The sequence below is a fragment of the Peromyscus maniculatus genome, chromosome 1 (genome assembly GCF_049852395.1).
Source record: "Peromyscus maniculatus bairdii isolate BWxNUB_F1_BW_parent chromosome 1, HU_Pman_BW_mat_3.1, whole genome shotgun sequence".
NCBI lineage: Eukaryota > Metazoa > Chordata > Mammalia > Rodentia > Cricetidae > Peromyscus > Peromyscus maniculatus.
The window spans coordinates 107,749,469-107,768,048 of record NC_134852.1 but is presented as its reverse complement, the minus strand read 5'-3'; the positions used below and the strand labels follow the sequence as shown (position 1 = coordinate 107,768,048).

Genomic DNA, 18,580 nt, shown 5'->3' with positions numbered 1-18,580 from the left:
ATCTTCAGTGGAATAATGTGGTGTGCTTCAACTCTGTCTCATGCTGTGGGTAAATGACCTATGGCTGGCTGTATTGTTATTCAAAAGTGAAGGAGACTGGAATTGCTTCGGCTTCCTCTCAAAGTGTAGTTAAGAGTCTTTAGTAGTATTTACAGCAGACATAGCAGCCACCACAGGCTATAGGTAGACAGTGATGCACAGGTGACCTCAAAGTTCTCACATCAAGAACGTCATCATTAAGCCAGGCTTAATCCCAGCACTCGGGAGGCAGAGCCAGGTGGATCTCTGTGAGTTCGAGGCCAGCTGGTCTACAAAGCGAGATCCAGGACAGGCACCAAAACTACACAGAGAAACCCTGTCTCGAAAAACAAAAACAAAAACAAAAACAAAAAAAAGAATGTCATCACAGGACACACACTTACTTACACACTTTGGGAGGCCCTGAGTGAACAGTGGAGGGAAGCTTTCAGTTTCCAAAGAGCCACATTTGAAGGACACTTATGAGGAGTGACCTGAAGGGGGACACCACCTTGTCCATCTGAGCTCTGTATTGGAGAAGAGAAGGCTTGGGAGAAGCACGAGTATCACCGCATTTCCCATAGTAATGAACTACACACAAGTTTAGTTTCTAATAATTCTGAGGATAGAAAAAGTTCTCTTAAGGTGGTGAGTTCAGGCTAGTGCAGCAAGTGGGAGAATGTCTGGTGAGCATGTGTGAGGTCCTGGGTTCAATTGCCAGTACTGCAATCAACCAATCAAACAAACAAAACAGGAAGCAACCCATCCAACCTCCTTTTTAGGAGAGTAGAATCACGGTAGTGAGTTGTAATTAATTGAACTACTTACAAGGGCAGTTGGCAAATTACCAAGAATTGGGGAAATAAAGAGAAGGTAGTTTATATATGATAGCTGGGAAATGGGATATGATATATTTTTGTTTTGAAATTAGTATCCTAACAAAAACAGAAAACCAGCATTTCTTGTTGGGCCAGCATATGGACAGGTTGAGTCAGCCATAGTTGTAATAGCCCGAGTACTGCCAAATACAAATACACTAAGTGCTGTGTACTTATAGTTAAAAAAAAAGCCAAGCCAAATCAACAAACTGCTGTTTCTATTATCAGAGGAGTATTTTTCAAATAACAAATGTCCAACACTTTGGGAGAGTATCAGTAATTTTCAACCAAGTTCTTCCATTTTCTATGTACATTCTAAGATAATCCAAAGAAGGAAACAGGGAAAATATGATTATAAACTCATTTAAGAATTGAGGCTGGCTAGAGATGGACCTCAGTTGGTTGAGTGCTTGTCTAACCTGAAAGGAAGCCTGGATTTGATTCCCAGGACCACAAAAACCTGGCATGGTAGTGCAAACCTGTAATCCTAGCACTTGGGCGGAAGGTAGGAAGATTAGGAGTTCAAGGCCATCTTCAGCTACATATGAGTACCAGGCCAGCCTGGGCTACATAAGACCCTATCAGGAAGGAAGGAAATAAAGGTGAACCAAAGCCTAGTGGTACATGCCTGTAATCCCAGCACTTGGGAGGCTGAAGGAAGAGGACCATAGGTTTGAAGCTAGCCTAGGCTACACATTGTGACCCTGTATCCATCATCCATCCACCCTGAGGTTAATTGAGGTATAGTAAGCTAAAGAAAACTGCTTGATCTAGTGTCTGTCCTTTGCCCCATTTCCAGTTTCTTTTTATTAGAACGTATTTAAACTCAATTATGTTTCTTTGCGATTTTAATTCCCTTCTCCCTCTGTAGAACAGGGAAATTAAGAGGTCAAAGGTGTGTTTTACAACATGCTGGGGTTTAAGATGCAACAGTCTTTGGTTACTAGGAAGTTCTGGTTTTAGTTTCTTTGAAGGCTGAGAGCTTTATTGGTAGTTTCTTTCTCTTAACTAAGCTATCTTTTATTTAACCAAATAAATTTCAAGACCCCTCTGATACAACAGAACACAGTTTATATCATTTTATGAATTAAGAAAATAAGACACATGAAAACATTTTAGAAACTGTAAAGCAGTGTCCAAATGGTAGTCATAAAACTAACAACTACACAGACTTAAGGCTTTAGGAAAAAGTTACTGAAGAGTTTGCCTGAATGTCAGTTTAGGAAGCACCTGGCAGCCTTTCTCTAAAGGCTTCCAGAATCTACTCCACATGCTAATAAAAGCTGTAAAGTCACTAGACTCCAAATAGAACTCTAAATAACAGTTATTTGGAACCATAACTGATAGGGGATTCCAGGGTTCCTGGCTACCAGAGGATGTCCAGCTTCCAGAGGGCAGTGTGGACCATGACCTGAGAAAATGTTACTCACGGGAGTTCTGCTAACTCATGTTAACACAGGGTAATCGAGGATGCTTTTTGTTCATTTCTTAGTGCTTTTCCTAATTCTTAATTTGTCATGTAAAAGGGGAAGAAGTTACAATTGGATATTAATCTCACCTGTTTTCTTTGTAATTATACATAGCTTAGATTGCAGACTGAATACATATATTGATCAGAAGCCAAAATACCCCCACACATTTACCAATTAAATCAGTCTTTCAACTGTGTTTTTATGATACTTCATCCACGTATTAAAACAAATATATGAATAAATAGCAACGTAATCCAAATGAACATCTTTCATCTACAATTATCTGAAGCAAGAAGTTTAAAGATGGGTAGAGTTACTCCATGAATCTTCGATGCCTGTTCAGTCATGCTTGAATGTCTAGATTCAGTTTATACAGAAGATGAACGGAAGACACTGGAATTGTAAAGGGAAGCTTCTGTCAGAGCCTGGACACAGTCAAATAGCTCCTTGCTGACTTGTGACAGTTATGCAGTCTCTGGGACAGGTCAGACGGTGAGAGTAGAGATCTAGAATGGATTACTCACACAATTACGTTCTCCTCAGATCAAAAACCTGAACAACTGCTGCCAGCCAAGAGGATAATAAAAGGGAAATTCCAAACTTTGAAATGACAATGGGAACTATTGATAAAGAAAATATAAGCTAGGTGGTGGTGCTCACAACTTTAATCCTATCCCAGCACTCAGGAGGCAGAGGCAGGTGGATCTCTGTGAGTTTGAGGCCAGCCTGGTCTACAGAGTGTGTTTCAGGACAGCCAGGGCTACACAAGGAAACTCTGTCATGAAAAACAAACAAGAACAACAATCCACCAAACAAACAAAAACAAAAACCTCCAAACCCCCAAAACCTCTAAAGAATATACTCTTGAATTGCTGGGGTTATCATTTGGAGGCAATACTTAAAAATGCTGGAGAAATAGAATCTCATTTGTTTCTCATTGGAAATTAGTCTTTCAAGAAAAATCTAACCTAACTTAAATCAACCTTTTAATACATAAAACATTGTAAGAATACTCCTATGGGGCTAGAGAGATGCCTCAGCAGTTAGGAGTATTTGCCCAATCATGAGTACCAGAGGTTCCCCCCCCCACACACAAAAATCTCTGTAACTGCAGCTCCGAGAATCCAAAACTACCTTCCTTCATCAGAAAGATGGGGAGATATTATGTAGTGTAATTCTATGCTATTAAACTATACTTTTTTTTTCATTAAAAATTACTGGTGTAGTGCTAGGTGTTGCTTTATGATGAATCCCAGCACTCAGGAGTGCCAAGGGCCATGGGAGTATACAGCAGGTGACAACTAGTATTTAACAGGTCAACCCACCAGATGAATAACTGTTGGGGAGCTCCATTAGGCAAAGTCTGTGGGGTCATTGGCTGTGGAAAGGGGTTGTTCTCTGTCTAACTTTCTCATGTGCCACCACTTACCTTCCTAAAAAGAACAGTTATGGGGTTCTTTCCACAGCCCATTGGTAGTGTGTTTTACATCTTTGGGCACACATATAGCTGTGGATGGTCAGGAAGATGATTTCTGCTTAAGCTGTATAATTCTGATAATACTAGAATATTTTTCATAGCTGACACTGGAAAGCAACAGTATTCTCAGAGACAGCTAATTTTAGACTTCAGAACTGATTCAAAACAGACTAGCTGCCCCTGCAGAGAATACACAAACATTAAGTTCCAGGTGTTTATTGCTGAATCAAGGTCAGACTTGAAGCAACTTTGGTAGACAGAACCCCCTGCAGTAATCCTCTTTCTGCATGGACCCCAACCACTCAAGGTTCAGCCAACTGTTACTGTTAAGTCCTGAATTTCAGAGAGAATTTCATTCTCTCCCTGGGAATGCTAACCACTCAGGCTACATGGATGGCCAATTGTTACTCACAGGCCAGTCAATGTGACCTTCCTAGCCTGAAAGAAACCTGTGATTCCTTACATGTATCAGTTTGGCTCTGTCTCTGACTGTTTACTCAAGAAATGCTTTGTGACCCTGAAAAATGTAACTCATGCGTGTGCAGAGTTTGACTGTGGGAGGAGCCAGTGAGCGATGTGAAGGAACGGTGGAAAGAGCTGTGCAGTGAGTGAGTGAGTGTATGTGTGTGTGCGCGCGTGTGCGCGCTCACATACTAAAAGAGAGATGCAGCTGAGTGGGTAGGAAGACATAGAAAATGTAGTTGTATAGAGAAGAAATATGTATGTAGGAGATGTGAGGGATGTATGTGACGATATGGTGAAAGAGCTATGTAAATGATAGGTATAGCTGTAGCTGTGTGGAGATTTGTAACTGTGTGGAGACATGGAAAATGAAGCTGTATAGAAAATCGATGTGCTGGGCAGTAGTGGCGCACGCCTTTAATCTCAAGCACTCGGGAGGCTGAGCCAGGTGGATCTCTGTGAGTTTGAGGCCAGCCTGATCTACAGAGTGAGATCCAGGACAGGCACCAAAACTACTCAGAGAAACCCTGTCTCAAAACAACAACAACAACACCAAGAAGGGGAAAAAAAATCGATGTAACTGCAAAAGAGATATGTGGCTGTGTGGAGAATGTAACAATGTGGAGTGTAACTATGTGAAGACAGAGATATTCAGAGAGAAGATGCTTGATTATATATATATATATTCATTTTACATACCAACCACAGATCCACCCCTCATCCCTCCTCCTCCTGCCACCCTCTACCCCCTTCTCCCCCTTCCCCCTTTCTCCAACAGGGTAAGTTCTCCCATGGGGCGGCATGTTTTAAGACGAAGTAAAAGAGAAGGTTACCGTCAGAAAATATTTCCTTATTTACCTGTCAGATAGATAGAAACTTATTTCTAAATACCCTCAGATAAAAAGTCTAAAGCCCCACTACTCTGAGGTCCTCTGTTCATTACCCTGGAGCAGTTATGGGAGCTGGCTTCCTGGGCTGTGTTACAGGAGGCTAAAGGAGAGGATCTGTACTCTAAGGCCAGCCTTGGTAACATAGTGAGACTCTGTCTGAGCTATTTTTCTTTTGCTGTGAAGAGACACGTGACCAAGGCAACTATGTTTCTAAGAACAAGGCCAAATGTTTCTAAAAGGAAACATTTAACTGGGGGCTTGTTTACAGTTTCAGAGGGTGAGTCCATGACCTTGGCGGTTGGGAGTATGGCAGCAGGGCAGGCACTGGAGCAGCAGCTCAGAACTTACATCTTACCTGCAGGTTTGGAGGCAGAGACTGAGCCTGGAGTGGGCTTTTGAAGCCTTAAAGCTCACTTTCCATGACACACCTCCTCCAACAAGGCCATACCTCTTGATCCCTTCCAAAACAGTTCTACCAACTGAAATATGAGTCTATGGGGGCCATTTTCACTCAAACCACCACAGACCCTTTTTACACACATACTCAGGTTAATTGAGGCATAGTGAGCTTTTAAATTGCTGGGCTTCATCATGATGACATTTTCATACATGTATACAATTTATTTAGATCACATTTATATCCCTCTTTTTTCTGTTCCTTCCCACTAGTTCCCTTCCTCTTAAATAGGTTCCCCTTCTATTGTTTTTATACACACACACACACACAGAGACACACATCTATCTATCTATCTATCTATCTATCTATCTATCTATCTATCTATCTATCTATCTATCTATCTATCTAGAAGGGCATAATCCCAGAGCTGGTCTACAAATTGAGTTCTAGGGCAGCCAGGGTCACACAGTGAGACCCTGTTTCAAAACAAACAGAAATTTAGATTCTACAGGAAAGAAAAGGTGATATTTGCCTGAGTTAGGCTTGTTTTGCTTAACAGGATCTTTAATCCTCCCCATTTTCCTGCAAATGACCTAATTTCATCTGTTTAAGGTGGATGGAATACCCCGCTGTGCACATATACCACATTTTCCTTGTCCACAGACACCTAGGCTGGTCTGTATCTTGGCTACTGTGAATAGTGCAACAGTAAGGATGGGTGTGATGTATGTCTCTGGTGCGCTGCTTCTGATTCCTTTTGGTATATATCCAGGAGTGGTACAGCAGGACCATATGGTGGTTTTATTTTTAGTTGCCTTTTTAAAAAAGGAATCCCCAAATTGATTTTCATAGTGGCTGAACTTACATTCCTACCAGTAGTGTATAAAGGATTCTTTTCTCTACATCCTCACCAGCATTTGTTATTTTTCTTGATGACAGCCATTCTGACGGGTGAAATGGATTCTCAGTGCAGTTTTGATTTTCATCTCCTTTATAGCTAAGGATGTTGAGCAGTTTTTTGTATTTATTGGTCATTTGTCTTTCTTCTTTTTTAAAACTTGTATTTCTTTTGAGAATTGTCTTTTCAATGAATTTGCCCACCGACTGACTGGATTATTTGTTCTATTAATGCTAAAATCATGTTTTTATTTTCTATATGCAGACATATACAGTTATGCTGTGGGATGTTCTGTATGTCCTGTGGGAGCCCTTCTTGGGTTCTTTGTGGCGTTACCCAGCAGGTCCCTATAGAGGATGATTAGGACCATGGGCCTGAGTGCAGGTGTTTGAGATGGTCTGCACTTGGCTGTGCTGGGGGATGGTCTGTATGTCAAGTTGCTCTGATTGGTTAATAAATAAAACCTGATCGGCCGTGGCTAGGCAGGAAAGATAGGCGGGACTAACAGAGAGGAGAAATAAAAGGTCAGAAAGGCAGAAGGAGACGCTGCAGCCGCCGCCATGACCAGAGAGGCTGCAGCCGCCGCCATGACCAGCAGCATGTGAAGACGCCAGTAAGCCACCAGCCACATGGCAAGGTATAGATGTATGGAAATGGATCAATTCAAGATAAAAGCACAGTTAGCAAGATAAGGACAGTTAGCAGGAAGCCTGCCACGGCCATGCAGTTTGCAAGCAATATAAGTGTCTGTGTTTATTTGGTTGGGTCTGAGCGGCTGTGGGACTGACGGGTGACAGAGATTTGTCCTGACTGTGGGCAAGGCGAAAAAATCAAGCAACACAGTTATTTACATGTTAGCTGACAAGTGGATATTTTAAGTTGTTCCCTGTTATATTACCTGAAAGCCAGTTTTGTTTTGTTATTTTCATCACTTTTCACAAATAATATCATCACCTGACACCAGTATTTGTTTTTGTCCAACTATTGGAAAAACACAAGTACTGGGCCAAAGATGGAAATCACTAGGCACGTGACAAGTGTTTTTGGCTCCAACCAGACCCTCACTGTGTGAACAACAGTCAAGAAAAGAAGGATTAAGTATGAAGTCTTGGAAAGACACTGCTGAAGGTCTTGGCAAAAGGCACGAAACAATATACATTTGATGTTCTAAAATCTTTCAGCCCCACACCACACACTGAACATGCTGAAATCTACGTTCAACTGTCAATTCCCTGACTTCACCTTTAGAAACTCAGTGTGTACGAGGCACTGTGAATGATCTAGAGATCAAACAGTTCTTAGTGACTATGTCCAACACAGACTGAGGAACAGAAAGGTCCTGAGTTTATCTACTGCAAAGTGGATTTTGCTGATGAAATAACTGCAAACCACACAGATGACTTTGCTTGCCTGAGACTCCTCAGGTAAACTGATTGTAGAGACTGGAACAGGGAACTTTTAACCCAGTACTCTTTCCATCATGGCTATTGTGGGGTCAAGATTAGAGTTTCTTGAGAGGCATGACTCCTGGTGGCTTTGGAACTGCTAGGGCCTTAAGCTCCCTGGACTGTGGTGTGGGTAGCCCTCCTCCACCAAATTACCACCACCATGTCAATACCAGCCAGTGTTGCCCAGGTTTTCTATAGGACAGTGACTTGGCTCAGTAGGTAAAGGCTTTTCAAGCCTGATAACCTGAATTTGATCCCTGGGACCCACAAGGTGGAAGAAGAAACAGACTCTGGAAAGTTGTTTTCTGCCCCCAACACTTGCACTATGGCATGCACACCCTGTCCCCGCAAATAAATAACTGTAATAATTTAAAAATAAATCTTCTCTGCCTTTAGTCATCCAAGTGTAAAGTTAAGTATCACTGCTTTCCAAAGGTGACTTTTCTAGGAAGCTTATTATCCTTTACACAGCTTCCTATCTCACATCACTTTTGAAATAATACATTTACTTCTTATTATGTGTCTTTTCCAATAGATTATAAATTCCATGAAGTGTCACTTCTGCTTCATTCACAGCTGCTCAGCACCTAGCACAGTACTGGCATACAAAAGAAGCTCAAACAGTATTCTTTTAATACACAAATGGACTTCCCTTTCTAATCACAGCTACAGCAAGTCTTATCAAAGTCCTAATTATCCCTCTTAAACTTTCCTAAACTTAGTATGCAAACCCAGGGCTTAAAGTCCCAGGGAAGAAGACTGGAGCCGGGATTTTAGCTTAGCAAGCATTCTGATTAGAGAGATTCAGCCATGGAATGGGCATCTTTACAAGAAAAGAGCAGATGGCCCAGGTACAGAGGCGTTGTCTGAATTAGGTAGGTCAACCCTGTCAACCTCTTAGGTGTCTTTTAACAATGAGGGTCTGAGGTTCATTCTTTTCAGCTCTTGTTTTGAATTAGGTTAAAATAAGGAACATAAACAAACTGGTTATGAACTAGCCTAAGAGAGGGCCGGGTTTCATGGTGCATCTCTGCGGTCAAGGCCGGTTTGCTCTGCTTAGTAAGTTCCAGGACAGCCAGGGCTACACAGACAGACTGTTACTCCCTAACCCCTGAAAAGAGAATAAACCCAAGCGGGGCTGGAGAGATGGCTCAGCAGTTAGGAGCACTGGCTGCTTTTCCAGAGGACCAGGGTTCTAGTCTCAGCACCCACACAGCAGCTCATAATCTCCAAATTCCAGGGGATCTGATGTCCCGCTTTGGCCTCTGTCAGCACCAGGCATGCAACTGGTGCACATACATACACGTAGACAAAACAACCATATATCTATAATTAAATTAAAAACATAATTAACCTGAGAGAGCTATCTAATGAAACTTTAAAAATTAATTACTTTAGGAATGCATTTCCTCTTCTAGTTATTTGACACACATAAATTCTACTGAGTACACGACCAATAATAGGTCCATGTAAGTGAAACCCAGTGCAGGCGAAAGCACTGACTGACACAATCATCTGTAGAAGTGTGGGACACCCTGACCCCCTCTCAGCTCAGATCAAACCCAGAGCCCAAAGCATGCGAGCAAATGCTCTAACCCTGAGCCACATTTCCAGCCCAAGCATACTTTTAAACATACACACAAATGAAAGTATGCTCAATTACTGTAACAGCTCTGAAGAAAATGATGCTCCAGTTTACACAAATAAGTGGCTTTGTCCAAAGTAGGAACTGTCAGATCCTGAGCTCCCAAACCGGCACTTGTTTCATTTTACTAGGTCACACCAGGTTCCAGAATTTCCCATTGCGTAAGTTTGCCCACATTTGCATCCCCATCTTTTGGAAATTTCTTCCAAATTTCACTGGGAAAGGAATGAGAGGAATTTAAAAATAACTTCTTTCATAGGTATCAATGAAAAAAAAAACCACTTTTATTGACTATTACAGTATTTATAAATATATAATATAAATGAGCTAGAAGAGTGGACTGAAGAGTTTAAATGATTAATGATCTCTCCTTAACTTTTATCACTAAAGATCAACAGTTATGAAATGTGATTTTTTTCCACTACCTAACGAAGAATGTTACAATTCAGAACAGCAACTCCAGTAATCCATTCAGACCCCGAAAAGGAATATTTTCTTGAATAAAGTTGAGTAAAGCACTGGGAACAAGATTGGTATTTACTGCAGCTTAAATGGCAAGGGAGGAGAGAGGCAGCATCATCTTACTTTTGGCCACTGGTTGCTTTAAGGAAATACAAAGGGAAGTGAGCTTCTGATGAAAGACAGCAAGGTGAGACATTCCCACCGTCTTGGAGTCCGAGAGGAACTTGGAGGCCCTACACTTCAATGTCTTCCTCTTTTCTTTTTTGATATGCTACCCAGGCTCAAGATATTCCCCTGGGCCAGCTTCTCCTGCAGCTGGACAAGAGGCCCAGTTACTCTGTTTTATTCCCCCTTAATTGAGGTAACAGACTTGAAAGTCCAGTTGCTCTGAGTATTTCTTCTTGGGGGAGTTTATTTGTCCATGAAAAGCCTTTGACTTTTTAAGAAAATCAAGACCATTTCTATTTTTCGTATATTAAACCTCACAGCACAAGAACTGTGCACTGAAATCCACATGTCTAAAATGCAAGCACCAGTCTTCTACATGTATATTCATGTGCAGAGTCTTCTCCATATAGTTCTTTCCTTAAACAGTCTTTCAGCTACAAAAGACACGAATGAGTAAATCTTGGAAAAGGGATAACATCTTTGATATTGTCAACTCCTAGGATGCACTGTAAGTAGCGTTCGAATCCCATCCCAAAGCCTCCATGTGGCACAGATCCAAACTGACGAAGGTCCAGGTACCTGTTTTTAAAACCAGAGAATCATTACTTATAAACACTATATGAGGTCAAATGTTATGAGAGGAACTTGGTATCTTACAAGTATTTTACAGTCATTTGTTGTTTATGTCACTGTGGATGAGCACACCCATCTTCTCTTTCCACAGGGACCATGAAAACAGAGAAGTTAGAGAGCCCTAGCTATCCAAGGATACCCAAGCAAGCAGCAGTGGAGTCTGCTGTGGGCTTTGGTCATGTGACCTTTTCTCTTTTCAAGTTACTTATGTATCATTCATGTACAGAAAACTTGCCTCAAAACACTTTTTATACTAGGTTTTTTTTTTCTTTTCACTTCCTAACTCAATGATATATTTTCACTATCTTTCTTATTTATTATTTTTTTTTAATTTTATGGGAATTGGTGTTTCACTTGCATATATGTCTGTGAGAGGGTGTCAGATCCCCTGGAACTAGAGTTATAGGCCACTGTGAGCTGCCATGTGGGTGCTGGGAATTAAACCCAGGTTCTCTGGAATAACAGCCAGTGCTCCTAACCACTAAGCCATCTCTCTAGCCCTTACTTTCTTATATTATACTAGTGTTTGTTTTTTTTTCCTCCACCTCCTTGACAAGGTTTCTCTGTGTAGCCTTGCTCTGTAGACCAGGCTGGCCTTGAACTCACAGAGCTCTGCCTGCCTCTGCCTCCCAAGTACTAGAAAACATAACTCTCTTCTATTTTTTTGATATGTTAATGGCAGCATTTTCTTCCTCACTCAAATCATATTATTCACATATTATTCAATACACAGAGAGGAGTGAAGAATTTGTTGTTGATGTTGTTTGTGTGTATATCTATGTACATGTGCCTGTGTGGGTACATGTGGAGGCCACTGACCATGATTGTTCCACTCCTACTTAAAACTTCATGGTTAAAAAAGGTATAGCTATGATTGAAACTCAGATTCCAACAAACTAGCATAGAATAAAGTTATTTTAGGAGGAAAGGAAAAAGATGGCCCTGCCAATATTCTTATTACACCATTTGACTGGGAATTTCTTTTAACTTATTTTTTTTATTACATCTATTTGTGTGTGTGTGTGTGTGTGTGTGTGTGTGTGTGTGTGTGTGTGTGTGCACGCCATGACACTTGTGCAGAGGTCAGAGGACAACTTTTAGAAGTTCTATCTCTCCTTCTATCATAGCGATCACACTCAAGTTGTCAGACTTGGTGGCAGGTACTTTTACCCACTGAGCTACCTTACTGTTCCAGCCTGAAAATTCTCGAGTCATAGATATAAATTAGAGCAAATTCATAATTTCTCAAATGATTTGTGCAATCATCTCCACAGTAAGCCTTCAAAGCACCACAGCTAGTGTCTGGTTGGCTCTTCAAGCATAAAGACTGCTTAGCAACTGTTTCCTCTGTCCTAGTGCTAACACATTGACACTTTACAGTAAAGATTCTAACAAAAGATAAATAGCAACTGGATGAGCTGTGTCCAAGTGAGATCAACATGGTGATTAGTAAGAAATGATTAGTAAAAATTTAATGAATAAATGGAGTAAACACAGTCTTGGTAAGTGTAGTTTTGATGGTGGAATTCACTTTCAGTTTACAAGGCATGGAAACAAGGTACAGTTTTGACTCACTGACAATCTGAGATGAAGGCACCTCAAATCAGTTGTCATGAATACCTGCAGGACCAAAGTTGGCTTCAGAGGTTCAGTAATGGGTTTCATACATATAAATTTCTTTTTTTTTTTTTTTGGTTTTTCGAGACAGGGTTTCTCTGCGTAGCTTTGCTCCTTTCCTGGAACTCACTTGGTAGCCCAGGCTGGCCTCGAACTCACAGAGATCTGCCTGCCTCTGCCTCCTGAGTGCTGGGATTAAAGGCGTGCGCCACCATCGCCCGGCCCATACATATAAATTTCTTATGTACCAATGTCAAAACACTGGTATGAATGTTGTAAGCTGAATTAGCAGGGAGATTCAGCTTACTAGGTTTTGCCTGACTTTGCTTTGATATAGGAAAAAAAAAAATCTACTTTTTTTTAACAACAACAAAAAAGAGGGTATATTTGTGTGTGTGTGTGTGTGTGTGTGTATAGGTGGGTGGGTGGGGGGAGATAGGGTGTTACTATGTAATCCCAGTTGGCCTGGAACTCACTCTGTAGACCAGGCTGGCCTCAAACTCACAGAAATCCTCCTGCCTCTGCCTCCCAAGTGCTGGGATCACAGTTTACTACCATGTTATGCTTCAAATCTGTATTCTAGGGCAAGCAAGTGTAGTAAAGATGCCAGAAAGTATCTGGAACTGGCTACTGATTTGATTTGCATGTGGCAGCAGAAATAGGAAGTGAGTTCACTCTCAGACACCTGGATTCTCAAAGTGCAGAGGAACTTTCATAGAGATCCTGGGTGCAAAACTTTCTAAGCTTCTTTCATCTTTAACATGCTATGCCTACTCCTGAAGAGGATTCAAGTCATAAATATTTCTATTTGAAGATCCTATGTGCATTAAAGGTTTAGTTAGAAAACTAGTCTAGGAGCTGGAGAGATGACTCGGCTGGTACAGTTGCATGTAGTTAAGCCTGTTGTCCTGAGTTCTACCCTGGGACCTATGGTAGAGAGAGAGAGAGAACCAACTCCAAGGGCTGTCCTCTGACTTCCACATGCTTGCTGTGGCATGTGAGTCCTCTTTTTTCCTCCCAAAAAGAGAAGTTAAAATATTAAAAAAAGAAAATATAGACATGTTTTAATAAATATCATACTTACTTAAGCAATATATAAAATTTACTGTTATTTAAGCAAATGACTATTATGAATACTAGCTGATAGAATCAGAGGGGAATATAGTATAATTGGCTCAATAGATTTACCTACTAAATAGCAATACTTAGAAGAAAAGAAGAAAAAAGGTGTAGAAACTATCATTTACTGAACTGCTTCTACTCAATGCAAATACAATGTACTTTTTCATTTCATACAATAACTGTGAAATAGATATTATCATTTCATTTTATAATCATGAAAACCAAGAAACTAAGAGAGATCAAGATACTTAAGGATACTGCTGGGAACTACCAGGCAGTCAAAACCATCAGCTGAACTCTGAAACTCGGAAGCTATCTCCTTTGTTACCAAAGTAACAAAGGTAGAGTATAATCTGTCATGTTCTCCTAAGAACAAAATGGTTAATTACATTGCTGATATTATGAAATCAAGATCCTAAAGCAGCACTACCGTAGACATGTAAGTAATCTGTCTACATTGGCAAGTACTTGACCAGTCTGTGGAAAGAAAACCAGAACAATTTTGTGGAAGTGAATGTGAGTTCGGACAGGTGGTTGTTCTTAGGCAGCTGAGGGCTCCAGAGCTCTTGGATACCTAAGACATCACTTACCAAAGCTCCCACTGTCAAACAGGGAGACCGAAGCATGATGGGCTGAGAGCAATGCCTTATTTCAATAAGTAAACAAGAGCACAAAGACAGGTTTTGGTGTATGGAGGAGTTCTCAGCCCCATCCTAACTATGATCTTGGTTAAGTCAGTTCACATGTCTGGCCTCTTGTTTAGGGGGAGACAAAGGGATACCAGCAGCATCTACCTCTCTAAAGGTTGGGATGATTACAGGAAACAACAAACGCAAGAATGTGAACATTATTTTCTAATATAGAAGAAGTAGTAACTAAATGGTAAACATCAGTTTTACTGTTTTTCACAGACTGGGAGTAAACAATTTTCTGAGCCTCAAGTTCAGTTCTTAGCATTTGCTCACAGGGTCATGGGAATACAAGTAACAATCCTTTCCACATAACACCCAGAATGCACCCAGGACAGGGGCCACGTCCTTACCACTGGTAGGCTTTCGTAAGTCCAGATCTATAAAAAGGAAATAAGGAAAAAATCGAGACATCAATAAAACATTTATTAATCAACCACCAAACATTTACTCTAGGTTGTGAACACAGGGGCCTTTGTAAGGAAGCACACACATTGAAGCCTGTGTCCTCCCATCATGCAATGGAACTGAGGAGGTGACGTTTTCTTAAGAGAGGAGACTATCATCACCATTAACAGTAAGCAATGGGGTAAATAAAGTAAGAGGTGTCTAGAATGAAAAGAGGACTTGGAGGGATTGCTCTGACGTGAGCTTACTATCTGTGAAGGAAGGGCAGAGACACTGCTTAGTCAAGGTGCCTGGGAGGCACACACAGACAATGCACGCTTGGACACAACCTTCACTGCACAACATCTAAAATTACAGTGCAATTCTTTCATACTACTGCTGCAATTTGGTTCTTGTAGAGAGAAACGTGAGTAACATTTTAAGTGCTCAGTGGTTATTACCATTAACCTCAGCCCTTTAAAAAGGTATTTAGAACTGTATCTGGAATGACAAGAACCATCGAAGTTCTAATTTTCTAAAGTACAGAAAACATGCGCTACAGCCACAGACAGATCCACGAGTCAGTAAAAGGAACACGCACCTACTTCACTGGCAGAGACAAATTTGGATCGTGTCCGGTATTAGCTAAGGTCTCCTAGGGGAAGGAAACAACTCAAGAAAATGGATCGCCTCATCTTTCAACAGTTTCTTGCCATGTGTGATTTTTATTGTGCTTGAAAATTTTTTAGAGAAATGTCAAATTCTTTCATCTAAAGATTCTAACCTTCACCCCAATTTGACAACTTTCCCAGGACTGTCTAACAGTGAGTGGCGGCCGGGAGGAGGGAGGCCAGTCAGTAAGGGACTCGTCCACACCGTTCACTTCCTATCTTTTGGAGCCTAAGCCACTGGAGCCGCTAAGGAGAGTGGGGTTGCAACGCCAAGTCACTCGAGAGATTTACAGGCTGGGATCTGAGAAAAGTATCAACTTTCAAAGCATGTCTCCATTAGGAAAAGGTGGCCTTAAAAATAGCTAATTTAATAGAACATTTTAAAAATGTTTTTTCCAAGTATGACAAAACCTAGTATTATTGGAGAGAAGGATTAATACAGAGGAGAAAAAAATTAATGTTTGATATAGCAAAAACGGAAACCATAGAACACAGAGGCTTATAACCATGGTCAGTTTAGGAAGTCATTGTAGTTCTCTAGGGGATCATGCATACAGGCGTGATAGATAGTTCAATTAGAAATAGGATTCCTTACTTTCTATCTCCAAAATACTTTTTAAGTAATCTATGGATTCATTTTACAGATCTCAAAAAGTAAATTAAAACAAAGTTATTCAAATAGCTAAATGAGGGCTTGTGAATATCTATTATTCTCTATGAATTTAAGGAAAGGAAATCTTACAAATGCTAGCTTAGCATCTTTCTATCTTCGTTCTTTTCGTAGTTTAGCCTGTCTTTATGATCCAGTGGGATCATGACATTCATAAAACAGAGCACATAAAAAAGTACACAAGTAAGAGAAAAATGAAGAAGCTTTGAAGGGCTTGGAAATTTCTCTTGCTTTTTTTAAATTTTAAGACAGGGTCTTAAATTTTATGTAAGTGTGTCTTACTTGGAACACATATGGAGACCAGGATGTTCTAGAAACTTAAGAACGATGCTCCTGCTTCAGTCTCTGAGTGCCGGGCCTGTAAGCATGTGCCATCATGTTTTTTTGTTTGTCTTTTTTTTTTTTTTCTGTTTTTGAGAGGGTCTCCAGGCCAGCCTACAACTCATGAAATTCCATCTCTTGCCTTAGCCTCTCTCTGAGAGTATAAACATGCACTCCTATACCTTCCAATAGATCCAGTCTTCAAGAAAGATGCTTATAGATGTTAGAAACACTCCTCAGGATCCCACAGAGCCCGAGAGTGCCAGGCCTGTCAGGTGTGAGGAGCCCAAGTGCTGTGTTTTTGTTACTGTGCAGGGAGTGTCTTTGAGGATCCCCGCCCTCTGAGTGTTTCTTTTAGGTCTGACCAATACCTGGCCAGTCGCTGCTCTAGGATGTGGTACCGTTCCTCCCTGAGGCTTCCTCCAAAGAGCTCCCCGACTCCAGGAACCAGAAGATCAACAGCAGCAACCTAAAGAAGAAACCAATCAACCAACCATGAATAGCACCGTACTTCCCTGCGATTCCAACAACACTTGGATTTTCAAGCAAATGGAACATTTTCTTGAAACAATTTTAAAAGTGGCTGTTTGACTGCTTATTAGAATCTTATTTGGGGATATGTCTTCAACCAGCTACAGCAGTAGTTCTCAACCTGTGGGTTGTGACCCCTGTACCATATCAGATACTTACATTGACTCATAACAGTACTAAAATTACAGTTATGAAATAGCAACAAAATAATTTTATGATTGGGGAGTCACCACAACATGAGGAACTATATTAGGAACTGTATTAGGAAGGTTGAGAACCACTGAGCTAGAGCATATCACCAGAAGCTCCAAGTTTTGAAAATTCCCTTTGGAATATATCTGTATCTTTTAACTATGTGGCTAAAAAGCATACATATGTGTTCCTGTTTATGAGCTTCATCGTGACTACTCTGAACAACAAATGAATGGACAGGAACCCTCAGTGCTTCTCCATGATTGTCTTTTTCTTAGAAATGTATCAAATCACAGGCAAAAGTCAGCTCATGACCTTGACTTTTTGAACATTCTCTGTTTAACACTTGTTTCTACTTTAAAGAAAAAAAAAAAAAAAAGGTTCAAAGAGAACAGAATATAGGACCAGCATACATAGCACTGGTGTAGATCTGGTGGTTCTGGGAATAATCAGGTAACAGAAACTGGAACTAAACATCTCATTCAAGACTTGCCAGTTGCAGAGAAAGAAGTCGTAATCTAAAGATGACCAAGTTGGAGCCCTTTGAGCACGAATCTCCACTGTGTGTCTATGCAGCCCTGAACATTCAGGAGTGGAAGGATTTCAATTCTACCTTGTCATTCTCCTGCTAAGGGAATACCAGAGGCTACACGTACATTCTTTTGCACATTTCTCTAACTCTCCGAGCTTAAACAAAAATCGTTCCTCTCTGTACATCTTCCAGGTCTGGAATGCGCCCAGGCCCATTTTCCTCTACTGGGTATGAGTTTTGATTCTGCTTAAGTTCCACAGCTGCAGCAGCAAGCTGTCTAGAAATAGTTCATGTTGGTATTCAAGCCGAGCGAACCCTGGTTTCTATTTATGATGTTCCCTTCTGACTCTGACTCTTTGATTCCAATCAATGTACTCAAAATAAAACTTAGATTTTTCAATTAAAAAATAGGCTAAATGGGAAGAAAGCCTTTGATATATGACTTTTCTATGCTAAGATGTCCTTTCTTCTGCTACCTTTGTTACCCCTGACCTTCTGCCCCAGAAAGAAGACAGATTGGGGAAACAGCCTCTGAGGCCACAGTTGAGGGATGCAGCTGGGCCAATGGGCAGCAACGACCGAAATCACTTGTAAGTACTGAGTCAATCTCATTATGTGTGCTTGATAAACAGGCAAAGTTTTATAGCTTACGAAGACACTAATGGTTCCAAAGAATGGAATTCTCACCTTGTCTCAAAATATGTTTCCATTCCCTCAGGGCCAAGGTAATTACTGCCCTCCTCTTTTCTGCAGGGAATTCTAAATTCCAAGCTAGCCAGCAGAAATCAGCTGGGAGCTGCATAAACATACAAGTTATCTGAGTTCTTCCTTAGAGAAAGGAAAACATTCCTGTAAATACCAACTTTAGAATTACAAGTCCGACTTGTGGGAATCACCTGTGACTCATCCTTAGTCCTCTACTTTCCAGTCCAGTTCACAGACCATAGACCACCAACAGTTCTTTAGAATAGTACGTGTGTGTGTGTGTGTGTGTGTGCGC

General features: G+C 40.8%; 1 protein-coding gene and 1 long non-coding RNA gene across 3 annotated transcripts in view; one reads left to right on the top strand and one right to left on the bottom strand.

Moving 5' to 3' along the window:
* The first annotated feature begins 2,206 nt into the window (after nucleotides 1–2,206).
* LOC121830491 (uncharacterized) overlaps nucleotides 2,207–18,580 on the top strand; it is a 38,120-nt gene continuing 21,746 nt past the window's right edge. Inside the window, exons 1-3 of the long non-coding RNA XR_006073707.2 lie at nucleotides 2,207–2,356; nucleotides 14,733–14,853; nucleotides 18,085–18,170. This is a non-coding gene — a long non-coding RNA (uncharacterized LOC121830491). The remainder of the gene's footprint in view (nucleotides 2,357–14,732; nucleotides 14,854–18,084; nucleotides 18,171–18,580) is intronic.
* Nars2 (asparaginyl-tRNA synthetase 2, mitochondrial) overlaps nucleotides 9,848–18,580 on the bottom strand; it is a 91,062-nt gene continuing 82,329 nt past the window's right edge. For both annotated transcript variants that reach the window (XM_006979897.4, XM_076547412.1), the window contains 3 exons: nucleotides 16,697–16,794; nucleotides 14,630–14,656; nucleotides 9,848–10,794 (listed from right to left, as the gene is read on the bottom strand). In XM_006979897.4, coding sequence (XP_006979959.2) covers nucleotides 10,650–10,794; nucleotides 14,630–14,656; nucleotides 16,697–16,794 — 270 coding nt within the window. In that variant the 3' untranslated portion in view covers nucleotides 9,848–10,649. The remainder of the gene's footprint in view (nucleotides 10,795–14,629; nucleotides 14,657–16,696; nucleotides 16,795–18,580) is intronic.